This window comes from Myotis brandtii, unplaced genomic scaffold (genome assembly GCF_000412655.1).
Source record: "Myotis brandtii unplaced genomic scaffold, ASM41265v1 scaffold50, whole genome shotgun sequence".
NCBI classification, from domain to species: Eukaryota; Metazoa; Chordata; class Mammalia; order Chiroptera; family Vespertilionidae; genus Myotis; species Myotis brandtii.
This window is the reverse complement of record NW_005369061.1, coordinates 2,164,203-2,178,213: the sequence shown is the minus strand read 5'-3', so window position 1 is coordinate 2,178,213 and position 14,011 is coordinate 2,164,203. Positions and strand designations below refer to the sequence as shown.

The following is a 14,011-nucleotide window of genomic DNA, read 5'->3' as shown; positions in this document are numbered from 1 at the left end:
GCCAGCTGCTGCTGAAGGATGTCTTGAACGTAGACCTGAAAGCAGAGGAGATGGTGAGCCCAGGCCCCTGCTGCTGGGTGGGGAGGGCAGCCAAGCATGCAGTCAGGCCTGCTGGCCATCGGGAGGTGGCAAGGGGGTGCCATGGGCTGCAGGCTGAGCACCTCCCCGCTAGAACATTGCACAGGCCTGGGCTGGGCCGAGAGAGATGAATTCTAGCCAAAGCCCTATCCTGAGGCGCTGGTGGTCCAACGGGGTCCTGATGAACTCTGCACTCACCATGCTTCAAAGAGACATCGATCAAGCCACTTGCCCTGCCCAGAGCTCTGAGGCCCACCTGCCTACACCCCAGAAAAGGGATTCTCTCAGTGCAGACTGCCTGTGGGATCTCCACTGTAATGCAGAGCAGGGCACAGAGTCCTGGGCCCCTCAGTGACATACAAGTCCAGGAGCCAATCTGGGCTCCCAGGAACCCCAACACTGGGCCTGGAACACTGGCTCTGGGAGGAGCCCTGATGGGACAAGTTCATAAGCGAGGAGCCAAGAGTCTGTCCCAACTCCCCGGGCTCAAGGGGTAAAGTGTTTCCTGGGCCTGTGATGGGTGCAGTGGCCGCCCTCCAGCCTGGCTGTGATTGTGCATAAAGCGGCCTGGAACACCTCTCCCTAGGCAAGTGAGTTTCGGGGGGAGGATCTCAGCAGGCTGTGCCCGGGGATTAAGCCACCATGTGGCCCTGACAGTCCTGAAGGTCTCAGGGCCTGTCTCTTCTCCTGGAAGAGTGAATGGAAGAGCTTCCCAGCATCGCTCTGACAGTAACTGCCTACATTCTAGAGCTGAGATGAAGGCTCAGAGATGTGAGGGGCGTGTGTGTGGGGAGCCAGGGCACCCACCATAGTCTGTGCTTATAATGCTCCTCCCACTGCACGGGCAGTTGCCCCATTACCTTGGGCTGGCCAGGCAGGCGAGAATAGGCTGTGTGCACCTCATGCAGCACCCCCTTCCGGGCCATCTCCAACATCTCCTCCCGGTAAAGGTGGTCCTCATCTGGGCGCCGGCACCCAAACACCAGGGTCATGTGGCCTCTCCGGAGCCCTGCAAGACCCAGCAGGCTGCAGTTACAAGGGTGGCCACCAGAGGGTGGGCTTCAAAGCCTTGCATCTGGCCACCCAACTTGAATTCTCATTTCATCTCTGCAAGTGTCCTATCTAGCACTTTGCCCACCTCACAGATGAGGAAGCTGATGCCCGGGGCATTCATATCACTTGTCCACACAGGCGGAGGCAAACTGGGACAGGGGCCAAGCAATGTCTGTGGGCAGTGGCACAATTCTCTTGCAGCTCAGTTCTGGCCACCTGGTGCCCCCCATTCCAACACTCAGAACCCCCCAGCTGTACCTTTGTGCTCAGTGTCATGGAGTCGCTGCTGCCAGAAACTGCGGAAGGGGGCGATGCCCGTGCCGGGCCCAATGAGGATGCAAGGACGGGAGGGGTCCTCGGGGAGCTGGAAGCCGCTGGCACTGATGGGGACAGAAAGAGACAGGCCCTAGTCCTCAGACACCATGGGCGGGATGCACATGCAGGACAGAGGTCAGGTAGCTGGGGTGTGTGCTTTGGGCGGTAGTGTTGGGTGGGGGAGGGGCGTGTGGAGAAGACAGTGATCTCAAATTTGATTCCCAAGTCCTGCAGGCAGCTTCATTTCCTCTGGCCTGAGCCACCATCACCTTGCCCTGGGTCCTTTTTAAAGAGGCCGAGCCTCACTGTCCTCTGGGCTTCATCACCACTGTCATCTCCATCCCTGCTAGAGTCTTGGCCATGTTCTCTAGCCAGGAGGTAGATGGAGAGGCCCCGGGTGACCCCTAAGCCTTCTTTATGGGCCAAGGGGTCCAGAGTGGCACCTACACCCAGGTCCCTCCCTTTCAACCCCAAACTCCCAGAACCAGTGGTCCCACCGCATACAGAATGGAGGGGGTACTTACCTTCTTACAAAACAAGGCACTGGGTCTTGGGGTTTCAGGCTGCTGAGCCATGTGCTGCAGACACCGTGGTGCAGGGGACCCTGGCCATCTGCAAGGACAGCACAGACATGACCAACATAGCCTCCCCCCCACCCCCGGTGTGTGAACTGCCCCAGTGGCTCCTGGAACTCCGTGAGCTTTAATATGGGAGCTGTTTTTCTCCTGGTTCTTAGGCCCGCCCTTCATATACTCAGAGCTGGTGAACATGGAAGGGGACGTAGAGAGCAGGCAAGCCTCTCCTTTGGCCATTGCAGAAATTGAGTCTCAGAGGGACAGTGACTTGTACAAGGCCACTCAGGTAGCAGCAGAAGCAGGCCGCAGCTCAGCTTCCCTGGCCCCTACTCCAATGCTCCTTCTACGAGTTTCTCCAGGGACCCTCCCAGCCACCACTCGGCTCCAATGACAATTGCTCAAAGGGGCCCTTGGGGGTGGCTGCAGTCACTGCCCCAGAGTGTCTTCCCAAATGCAGTCCTGACTGGCAGGAAGCCTGGGTGATGGACAACCTCCTGAGCATGTGTGTGTGGCCCCTCCTTGACTTGTGGAAGCCCCAGCTTTTCCCGGGGTACATTCCTTTCCCAATGGCCCAGAATATAAGGGACCTCCAACCAACTTGAGAAGTCCCTTTGGTTTTCCTCTGGATGGAATCTTGCTCTCATGGAACATGCCTGCCTCTCCTCTCCTGGGCTGAGGACTGAGCCGGGGCCTGTGCAACATTGTCTAGCACAGCAAATGGTCTCTGCCCAGAGATTAGAACTGTGTGACTACACTGCTCAGAGCACAGAGGGCTCTGAGGTGTGTGCTGGCTCCCCTGCTTTGGCGCCCCAGGCAATGCTCTAGGCAAGGCACAGGCACAGTCCATCCAGGGGGGAGCCAAGCCCACTGGACAAGGTTTTGGACTTTCAAGTCTGTGTCAGTCCATCCCCCATCCCCTGCCCTCATAGCACCCTTCTTGGCACCTCCACAATGACAACTGTCTATTTCTGTGGGTCTCTCTTCATTGCACCCTCTCGATGGGAAGCTCCATGAGGGCAGAGGCTCCGTGTGCGGTATTTCCACACTGACCATGGTGCCAAGGGTAGAGAAGTATGGGACAAATCATTGCTGAGTGAGTGTGTGAAGGAATGAACAATCAAGGCAGAATCTGCCCTGTATTCAGGCTGCACTATCAGGAAAACTAAGAATCATTGGGCTCCCACTAAGTATTGGGTGTTTCCCACCTTTGATCTCATTAAGTTGCCCCAATAGAAGCTGGACTGCAAAGTGGAGTAGGGTGGTTAAGAATTTGGTCCCTGCAGATGACCTGGGTGTGAATCTCACTTCTCTGCTTGCTAATGGTGTGACTTTGAACAAGTGGCCTCAGTTTCCTCACCTGTAAAAAGCACACAGTACCCATCTCACATGACTACTGATGATACGCATACAAAGGGGCGAGCTCAGTGCCTGGTTCAGAGTAATCTCTGCCACACACCTCCTACTGCTGTAACAGCTCTGCAGGTGGGTGTTCCACTGATGAGACCAAAGCTCAGACACATTGAACAGCTGCCCAGCAAATAGCAGAGTTGGACTGCCCCAAAGCCTCTGCCTCGGCCTTACCTCGGGTGCGGTAGGTGAGCACGGCCACGGTGAGGTGGACCTCCGTGGGGGTGCGGTCCCTGGAGGAGCTGATGGAGTAGTACCGGGGTTTCAGGACAGGGAGCTGGGAGAGCAGGAAGCTGGCAGATACCCGCAGGGACGGGAACTCCTCCAGCACCTCCAGGAATGTGGGACTGTTGGTGAACTTCCACTTGTTGTACTCTGAGGGCTGGAAGGCAAGGGCAGTGTGAGCACCTGCCCCACTCCGAGGGAAAAGGCTGTCACAGTCCAGGTTTCATTCGTATGTGCGTGCGTTCATTCATTCATTCAATTCATTCCCTCCCTCAACAAAGACTTGGAGCTGTCCAGGGTGCTGAGACTACCAAGCTGGAGAGACTCTATTTCCTGTCCTGGAAGAACACAGGCCAGTGAGTAGCATTGATCTCACTTTTGTGCTGAGAACTTCACTGTCAGCAACTTGTGGGCAATAGCCAAATCTTTATTATAATCTCACTTGGAACCATACAGACCTGGGTTCAGATCTTGACTGGATGCTTGTCTTAGAGCTGTGGGATCCTGTCCCAATTGCTTAACCTCTGTGAAATGAGGATAGCATCACCTACTTTCTTGTGTTAAGTGAGAAAATGTGAGCCAAGTTACAGCAGCACAGCCTCGGGATAATGGCAGTGGAGGTGTCTGGAATCACGATAATTAGCAATAATAATGACATTTAGTGCTTTTTGCAAAGACTTGGGCCTAGAAAGTTGCAGGTGGGTTAATGCATTCTCTTATTAATTTATTAATTCAACCACCCATCTGTCACTATGCCCATTTATCCATTCAGCTACACCATCCATCCTCCAACACTTTCTATGTCCCAGGCTTGTCTCAGGCTCGTCCAAGATTTGGAAATACAAAGACAAGACACAGTGGCTCACTTTTCCTTAGATAATTTCTGAGGACGCGCACTTTGGTTGCATCCTGCAGACACTCAGAAAGATCCAGCTTACTCAACACAATTGTGCCTAGAAATGGGATGGGAGAATGCCTGACTTCCCACCTGACTTTGGCAAGTCTCACTTTGGACACCTGGGTGGATCCCACTTGGAGGTGAAAGGCCAGCGCTGAGCTCTGGCTTCCCCCAACTCCAGGCCCTGCCACTGCCCCACCCAGCAGCCCTGAACTTCACCTGGCACAGGGTCTGTAGCCTCTGCCTCTCCGGTTCTTCTGTGGCCAGCTGGGCCAGCTTTCGGAGCAGCAGCTGGGTTGGGGGCGTGGTGATGTCCAGGAAGTAGGTGAGGGCCTGGCTGGGGGAGCAGGGGGGCAGCCGCTTGTCCCTGACCCAGTAGCTGCCTAGAAAACAGTCAGGATGGAAAAGGTCCCATTTAGGTTTCCCAGAGGGTGATGAGGCCTCTGGGGCAGACCCCTCCTCCCTCCAGCTGCAGGGGAGAGAAGACACTGAAGTTCTGGCTCCAGGAGCAGCAACAGGGCTCATGTGCCCAACTCATGAGCAGGAAGATGGGCTCAGATATATGGGTGCAGGAAAGGCTGGTCAACAGCCCTCCAAAGGGCACCAGTGGTGACTCAATCCTATAAACTAACTATGCACCAGAGTCTAGTCCCTCTCACCCAGGCCTGATACCCACAGGTGGATTACAGGTTCACAGTGACTAAATCTACCAAAGACTGATGTACACCCAGAGGCCACTTATTCATTTAGAGAAAAGCCCATGACTGCAGTCCCCTGGGGTCCTATACCAGGAAGTGCTAGGAGAGCCCCCAATCACTCTGAGTGAGATGGTGAGTCTCAAGGAGTCCTGAGGGGCTCTATACAGGGGGGTCACAGCATGGATGCTGGGGCCAGTAGATGTGGGTTCAGACTCTGGCTCCCCACTTACTAGCTGGATGACCGAACTCTCTGAGCCTTGGATTCTGCCTCTGTGAAATGGATGTAATCACACAACTTATCTTGCTGGGTTTGTATGAGCATTGAATGAAATAGTGCGGTGTGATAGCTAGTACAGCGTCTGGGACACAGGTGCTCAATAAATGTTAGGTAAAAGTATTAGTATTACATTGTTTCATAGACCCAAGGCCCGATGAACCGCATCTGTCTTCCTACAGTCACAAGGACATCTCTGTCCCCTCATCCCCAAGTGTTGGGCTCTCTCACATTCTCCAGGACATTGGGGTCCAATGCCAGACTTTGCTCCTCTGACCCCGGCTTTCTGATTTTGGCCACTCTCTTTAGGGGGACACATTCCTGACGGTGACATTATCACTGAGGAAGCTAAGGCCAGGGAGCTAGTCCTAGGGCTGGGAGGCCCGAGATGGTAGATTTCACTCGTTTACCTCTCCTCCTGCCTGTCACCCTGTGCTGTGCTCTCCACATGGACGGAGAGCCTCCCCTTAGCACAGGACGGGGGTGCCCTGGGGCCTCCCAGGGGCAGTGTCCTCTCCCCGGTGAGGATGGCCAGGAGGAGCCACACTCTCCATGAGCCCTGCTCACTGCCTGGGAGGGTGGGAATAAACCAGACCCTTGGTGGGGCCGCAGTATGACATTAGAATGCCATGAAAATGTGGAGAGGTTATATATTTGGGGATCTGAGGAGGCTCTTGTGGTGTATTCTCTGACTTCTGGACAGATGTTCATTAGCCTGTGGGGAAATGAACCTCCCTCCACTCCTGCGTTTATTTGGTGTCAGGAATTGTGGTGAAGGTTACATTTGTATCCACTCATTTGTTCTTTACAACAAGCCTACAAGGAAAGCTCTTATCATCTCTATTTTAGAGAAAAGAAATAAAGCTTAGAGCGATTAATCCATATGCCCAAGGTCACATTGCTGGACCAGGGACTTGAACCTTCAAACCTCACCATTTTTACACTGTTTCCACATTTCTCTCTTATGTCACCATGCAAGCCACACATATATGCCTTTGGTGGGAACTAAAGAGGCAGTGCATGTAAAATGCTGGCATATAGTAATTACCCAACAATTGCTAGCTGCTACTGTTACTGTTATAATAATTATGATGAATAACATTCTTGCATATCGGCCTCCTGTACGAGGTGGTGAGCTCTCTGAGGACAGACACCAAGTCTCATTCATTTATTCGCCCGGGGCCTGTCTGTTATATAGACGAGACCAGTTAAAATTTCGATAGAAAATAAAGGAATCAGTCAATCATTTAAAAAGTGGCCAGTTAAGCAAAAGAATGAAGGGAAAAGGCTTTCCAGCCTCTGATGTTGGGCAGATGGTCCCAAAGAAGCGCCCCTTTTGCTGGCCTGCCACCTGGCTGAGAACTGTTTGTAAGGCGCAGGCCTGGGCGCCCCCCTCACCCCGCCCCCTCAGCAGGAAGGGGAGGGTTAGCTGCCTGCAGTGCAGGCCCAGGCCCAGCCCATCAGCTGGTTGGGGGGGCGGTGGGAGGATGTTGGGGTCGCCTCAGCAGAGGGTCCGTGGAGAGGGCTCACCGGTCTCGCTGAGGGTCTCCAGGCACACGGGTTGGTGGGGTGCGGGGCCGTCCACCACTCGCTCCAAAATGCCTTGAACCAGGGCTGGCTGGTTGCTTGGGAAAACCCCCAGGTGCTCTCCAGGCTGGTAGCTGAGGCCTGGGCTGCCCTCGCAGGAGAGTTCCACCAGGAGCGTGATGCGGCTGGAAATGGGGAGGAGAAGCCGCTGGTAACCCACCAGGACTTCCTCCAGAGCTCCCGGCAGGTGGGCCGCTTTCCCCTGGAAATACGCCCTCCTTTCATTTTCCTGCCTGATTCCATGAGCACGGAGCCCCCCCCCCCCCACCCCGCCCCGCCCCATGGCTAGGGCACCCAGAGGGACCTGAGGCTGGGCAGACTTGAGGCTTCTCCGTGGGGTGAGGGTGGGCTGCACCCCTCCCTGTGCAGTCCTCCCAAGCCCACGAGGGCTTGACCACAGACTGTGCCTAAAGAAAGCATCCCTCCAGGAGAGATGGAGGCAAATCCGGTTCTTGCTAGAACAAAGCCCAGATTTGCTAATGAATGGGGAGGACAGCACAGAGAAACAAAACCTACAGAGAATCCACAGCACGGGCCTACCCTGGCAGGAAAGTCCTTCCCTGCTAGACTTTTCCTGAAAGTTCTCAAGGAAGAGCCAAATGGCCCTTTGGCTCAGTGGATAGAGCATTGGCCTGTGGACTGAAGGGTCCCGGGTTCCATTCCAGTCAAGGGCACATGCCCGGGTTGTGGCTCAATCCCCAGTAGGGGGCATGCAGGAGGCAGCCAACCGATGATTCTCTTTTATCATTGATGTTTCTATCTCTCTCTCTCTCCCTCTCCCTTTCTCTCTGAAATCAATAAAAATATATTTTTAATAAAAAAAGGAGCTAAATGGTTGAATTTCTCTTGCCCCCCTTTTTGGTGGGAGAGTTAAGTGGCAAAGGGCAGGAAGTGAGGCAGGCCCCCAGTTGGGAAACTGGCCCAGGATGAATGGAGACCAGACGTAGAGGCGCTGGTGGCCATGGGGTTACCGGTCAAGCTGGCCCTCACTGCTAATGCCAGTGGACACAGCTCTCTTCTCAAAGACTGACTTGCCCTGCACTTCCTTTCATTAAGATGAAACCCGTGGACCATCACCCAGAGCCCTGTGCTCTACCCTACCTGGATTTGGGGCTCTGTAGATTCTGCCGCGATTTGAGCTTCATGGTGAACACATTCTTGGCGTGCATTCCGCTGAGGGCTGTGGGGACAGAGAGGCGGTGAGATGGCCAATGGCTCCCAAGCACCGTGTGCCTGAGTCAAGTGTGCCCGAGTCAGTGCCATCCGGACACTGCCCTCGGGAGGTCCCGCTGAGGGCGTGGGAGGGTTTTCTTTCCTTTTCCCCACGTGTCTCTGAGTCACAAATGAGGACCTTTGGTCTGACCCAGGGTGGTTGTGCTGCTGCTGGGTGTTGAGAAATACAACTCAGACGCCCAAATATGGGGATTCCGAGGACATCCTGGACCCGCAGGAGAGCATCGTGGAAGCCGGGGATCTCCTAAACAAGCAGAAATCTGCAGGCCCACCGGACGCATGGGACAACAAAAGGGGGAGCTCGAAGGCACGGCATCTGGAGGCACCACTGAGAGTTCACAGGCTGCGGAATGTTCTGGAATTGCCTCTGCAGATGTTCTTTACAATACGTGGCTGCCATGGAGCTGGAAGGGTAAGGCTCAGATCTCAACTTGGCCACATGCTGGCGACTCACATCGCCTCCCTAAAGTTCCTTTTCTCTGTGCCTGTCTTGCAGGATGAGTGTCAGGGCTCGCTTAGAGCGGGTGGGCAAAGAGCCCAGCACAGTGCCTGGCACACAGAAGGCCCTCAGTTGGTGTGGCCCCCTTCTCTCTCCACCTCCCTCCCACGGCTTCCTCCTTAAATGGCCTCCCTCAGAGACAAAGCAAGGCCTCGATTCTGGCACCCCAACCGGCTCTTGGAGGCAACAAGAGAGAGACGCCTGGCAGCCCTAGGCCAGCTGCCCCTGTTCAGAGGGTCCAGTGCTCAAAGACCCCACCGGGCAGGAAGGGCCAGCCAGCCCCGTGTGGTGCAGGGAAGCAGGTACCTTTGTTGAGGTCCAAAGGCTGAGAGTCCCGCACAAGCCGGTAGTGGTGCGGGTCCCAGGTCACATTGGTGGTGTAGAGCTTGGGGATCTGAATGCGGTCTTTGCCTCGGACATCGAACGCCTCACAGGCTGCCTGGAAGGAGACAGAGGGAATCCGTGTTCGTGAGCACCCTCGTCATCAGCGGCACCACCACCACTGGGGAAACGCTTCGCTTAAGGGTGGGGTTTGCTAAATCAGGAGTCAAACCTCGGGCAACAAAGACCTGAACTGTGTGGTCCCCATCCCCAAGCTCTCTGTCCCCAACAAGACCAGGTTGTCAAGAGGCGCTGGATAGTCAGAGGGGAAAAGATCTTAAACCCAAGCTCCCAGGAGTCAGGGAGGTGTCCTGCTACCTTCTCCTACCCAGGGACACAGGCCTAAAGTGGAGCTCTTCCGGGGGTGGGGGGGGGGGGGGGTTGAGGAAGAGCAGCAGCGACCTGAGCTCATAGGCCTGCAACCCCAGCCTCACCTGGGACCATGCCTGCAGGACCAGACAGAGGTCATGCCACCCAGGACGCCCGGCACAGTTGTCCTGGGCACGAATGCTCCACTGGCCCCTGTCCGTGCTGTGGGGCAGCACCAGCTGTGAACTGACCTTGAAGGTTTGCACGGCCCAGCTGCGGAAGGCCTCTTCCTGCCCACTGAGCTCGTCCCCTTCCCCCGTCGGGGTGAGCTGAGACGCTCCCAGGTGGGACAACTTCTGGTCGACATCATGAGCGAAGGCGCAGAACTGAGGGTACATGCTGGAACCGAGGCCAAACACGGCATACCTGCCCGAGGAGGACACACACACAGAGACTGGAGTGAGCCAGCCATGCAAGCATCTCCCAGCAGCACCAACAGCCCATAGGCCGGGCTCAGGCACTCCCAGTGCAGCCTGGCACAGGGCCCAATAGTGGATGCCCCCTTCTGGGCTTCCCTAGCGCCAGAAGCTTGTCACCAACTCCCATGACCAACCCTAAGTTTGGCCTGCAGACCCGTAAGAGGGGCTTGGATTCCCTGGCTTGAGGACAGGCTCTCTCCAGGCCTGGACACCCCAGAGAGGACCCTCTAATATACACCCAGTGCCAGACTCGGCCCATCAGGCAGGGCTCGGACAAGAGGGGGTGGGAACAGCCTTACCTGAACTTGTTGGTGAGCTCTTTCAGCATGAAGAGGGATTTCTTCAGCTTCTAGAAAGAGAAAGAAACACAAAGATCTCAGGACAGGATTTATAAAAGCAACTGCTGCTTCTTTTCTTCTGGTGGCCCATTCAGAACCGGCCACATCTGACAGAAGGTTCAAGATCCACAGATGCAAGTTGGTTGATGTGTACCTGGCTGGGGCTCAGGGACAAGTCCAGCCTTAGCCACTCATGTGGCCTTGACCCTCAGTGGGGGGCCCAGAAACAGCCCAGCCCCCACCCCACCCAGCTCTGTAGAGGGTTTCCTGATGGGGACGCAAGTGAGCCCCACTTCCTGTTTGGAACCTGGTGAGAGCAACAACTGTTCCCGTATTTTCTAAAATAACCCTGATTTCCCAGGGACTCAAGATAATTTTAGATGGTACATGACCTAGCAGATATAGTGTCAGATCTCCTGGTAAGGTAGTATTCTCTCCTCTGTAATTTTTTTTTAGTTATTCCCATTTCAACTTTTTGTTGTTGTTGTTCTCTTAAACACTAGGGAGAAAGTCTCACATTGGTAGTAATGGAGCCTTAACACCTCTCTAATACTTGCCTACTATTAAAACAAAACAAAACACCCTAAGCAAGCCATGGTCGGCTAATAGTATCTAGCTAAAATTCAATAACTCTGTTTGGCTTTCATTGGATTTGTGAGAGTGAGATAGAGTTTCCTTTAAACATGAATTGTTGAATTTGAAAGGTAGGTCAGTTTGCTGAAATCTATTAAGTATGTCGTAGGAAAGGTCACACGTGCATATGGCGATCACTACGAAGGACACAGGCAAATGGCTGACATTGGGCAACCAGAGTGATCTGAGCACTCACCCCCAAATGTCCTCCCCAGGATATGCTGAACTCCCACATCCCTTCCTTGGGCCCTACCACCCCCCAGACCCCTGGGACCTGGGCCACCTACCGCTCCATTGCCGGGGGAGTCTCCGTTCCCAAAGGTGCTGGTCACCACCAGCAGCAGCTGCTCCTCCTCCAGGCTGCTCAGCCTGTACTCGTCCATGCAGAGAACCTGCTTGGCACCGAGGGTGGGCATCAGCCCTGGGTCCCAGGCTGGAGCCCTCTGTGCCCTCCCCAGACACCCTGTGCTTTCCCGCCCCGACCCAGGCCCTTAGCCCGCTTCATCACCCAGGCCCCCCGCCTCCCCCCAGCACAGGTGTGGCACAGAGAAGGTGAGTGCCTAACAAATTCATCAGATGAACCCCCTTGAATACACGGCCTCAATTCTCCCTGCCTCCAGCCCCACCACCACCACGTCAGCAAGCCCTGGGGGGTCTGCCTCCAAACTACTGCCCGGCCCAGATCAAAACACTTCCGCCACTTCTGTGGCTATTTTGGATTCTTAGTGCATGGACATATCTTCCACAAAAATGGGGTGAGCAGGTTACAAAAATGACAACTCCTCTGGCACCTCCGGAACCCAGACACTTTGCCTGACGCTGTCAGGTGAAGGGAGTCATGGCCTCGCCCCTACCCGGGCCCACCTGCCTGAGGAGGCCTGCAGGGGTGAAGAATGGTCCTCTGGCACCTCCGGAACCCAGACACTTTGCCTGACACTAATGTCAGGTGAAGGGAGTCACGGCCTCCCTCCTACCCGGGCCCACCTGCCTCAGGAGGCCTGCAGGGGTGAAGAATGACGTCCAGCACTGACGGGATGGGTGAGCCACCCTCTGGGGTTTTATTTGTCTGCACTTTATTCACCCTTTGCCTCCTTCACATTTAGCACTGCACCCTGTAGGTAAGGTGTGCAGTGAACGGCAATAAAATTCATCTAGAGCAGCTCATGGAAACTGAGACTTGGGCTCATTAGGAAAGTGTTTCTCGCCCGACCAGTGTGCTCAGTGGTTGGGCATCAACCCATGATCCAGGAGGTCAGGGTTCAATTCCTGGTCAGGGCACATGCCCGGGTTGTGCCCTTCCTCTCTGAAATAATATATATATATATATTTTTAAGAAAGTGTTTCTCAACCTGCATTCCCTGGAACACTCTGAAAAACGTATCAACTGTGTAAGTTTGAGAACCCCTGGACACACCTATCCTCCTATGTGTGATTTACAACGTAGAGCCACACGTCCAGGCTCTGAGACGTCCTGGAGCAGAGCACTCTGACTTTCCCAGACTTCCCTGTACATAGGCAGGGGAACGGCACACGTCCAGCCGGGTCAGGTACCTTGGGGTTGAAGGCACAGCTGAACAAAGCCCCTAGGTCCTGAGCCAGAGTTTCCGATTTTCCCGTCTCCGTCGCAAAGAGGATGGTGGCTCTGACTCGGGACGCCATGGTCTTGCGCATCAGCATAGAGGCAAAGAGCACGGCTCTGTGGGGACAGACAGATACTGTGCCGGGTCATCCTTCCAGAGGGAGATGGGGGCCCAGGAGGGTGGGAGGGGACAGTGTTTAAAGTGGGCAGATTGAGTTAAAAGAACCCCATTTCTCACCAGCTATCAACCCTGACTCACCACCTTCTCCTGCCCTCGCCCACTCCACCTGCTGCTTAGCCCCTTTGGGAAAATGGAGGAGAGAGGAGATTGGGACAATAGCGACAGGTGACCCTTGGAATTGGTGTGGGGACCTCTGGGAGCCAAACTCCATCAAGATCACTTCTTTGTTCCCTGCCCTTCAAGGCCTAGAAGGGCAGGCTGACTGGAAGGAAGATGTCAACACGGGCCACTCTCACTTACTTAACCAAGACTTGAAACCGAATCTCTCTTCTCCGGGGCCTCCGCTTCCCGTCCTGCCAGACGTGGGTTTTCCAGGCCTCCACCTTCAGGAAAGAAGGCAGATGTGAGAGCCAGGCAGGCCCGAGCTTAGCGTGGACTTGGGAATGCTGGTTAAGCATCGACCCATGAACCAAGATTTCCCCCATTGGATTCCTATTCAGGGCACATGCCCGATTGCGGGCTCAATCCCCGGTAATGGTATGCAGGAGGCAGCCAATCAATGTCTCTCTCTCTCATCAATGTTTTCATCTCTCTCTCTAAAATCAATAAAAACATTTTTTTTTAAAAAAGAATACCTTGCCCTAACTGGTTTTGCTCAATGGATAGAGTGTCGTCCTGGGGACTGAAGGGTCCCAGGTTCGATTCTAGTCAAGGGCATGTACCTGGGTTGCAGGCACATCCCCAGTAGGAGGCGTGCAGGAGGCAGCTGATCAATGTTTCTCTCTCATCGATGTTTCTAACTCTCTATCCCTCTCCCTTCCTCTCTGTAAAAATTCAATAAAATATATTTTTTTAAAAAAGAATACCTTTACAAAATAAATAAAAAGTATTAAGAATGTCTGTATTCTTGGTCCTTCCCCATATGTCCTACATGAGTGAGCATGCACATGCACACGCGGATGCACACACATACACATGCATGCACGTGCACATACATGCACACATGTGCAGACACACACTGTCTCTACCCCTGAGCCCCCAAGACAGAGAGAAGAGGAAAGCCCTCTGTTACCTGGTAGTAGTAGAAAGGGGACAGAACATAGTTTAACATCTCCTGGTGGAACACGGGGGTGATGCTTCCAGAAATGGGGGGCACCAGCCAAATCCAGTCGGCGGGGCAGCCCCCTCGGGACCGGTACTCGTTCTGCATGTACTTCATGAAGGACTCTGCAGCTGAGTGGTGGTCCATGATGGTCACATTTTGCTTCT

The 14,011-nt window shown here is 54.5% G+C and overlaps 1 protein-coding gene across 1 annotated transcript in view; it reads right to left on the bottom strand.

Moving 5' to 3' along the window:
* NOS2 (nitric oxide synthase 2, inducible) overlaps positions 1-14,011 on the bottom strand; it is a 28,288-nt gene that overhangs the window by 1,385 nt on the left and 12,892 nt on the right. Inside the window, exons 10-24 of the mRNA XM_014548214.1 lie at positions 13,815-14,009; positions 13,043-13,125; positions 12,534-12,678; positions 11,270-11,374; positions 10,311-10,360; positions 9,784-9,958; positions 9,149-9,281; positions 8,212-8,290; positions 7,054-7,235; positions 4,771-4,934; positions 3,603-3,810; positions 1,971-2,058; positions 1,390-1,511; positions 939-1,087; positions 3-35 (exon numbers count right to left, since the gene is read on the bottom strand). Of these exons, the coding sequence (XP_014403700.1) occupies positions 3-35; positions 939-1,087; positions 1,390-1,511; positions 1,971-2,058; positions 3,603-3,810; positions 4,771-4,934; positions 7,054-7,235; positions 8,212-8,290; positions 9,149-9,281; positions 9,784-9,958; positions 10,311-10,360; positions 11,270-11,374; positions 12,534-12,678; positions 13,043-13,125; positions 13,815-14,009 (1,911 nt within the window). The remainder of the gene's footprint in view (positions 1-2; positions 36-938; positions 1,088-1,389; positions 1,512-1,970; positions 2,059-3,602; positions 3,811-4,770; positions 4,935-7,053; positions 7,236-8,211; positions 8,291-9,148; positions 9,282-9,783; positions 9,959-10,310; positions 10,361-11,269; positions 11,375-12,533; positions 12,679-13,042; positions 13,126-13,814; positions 14,010-14,011) is intronic.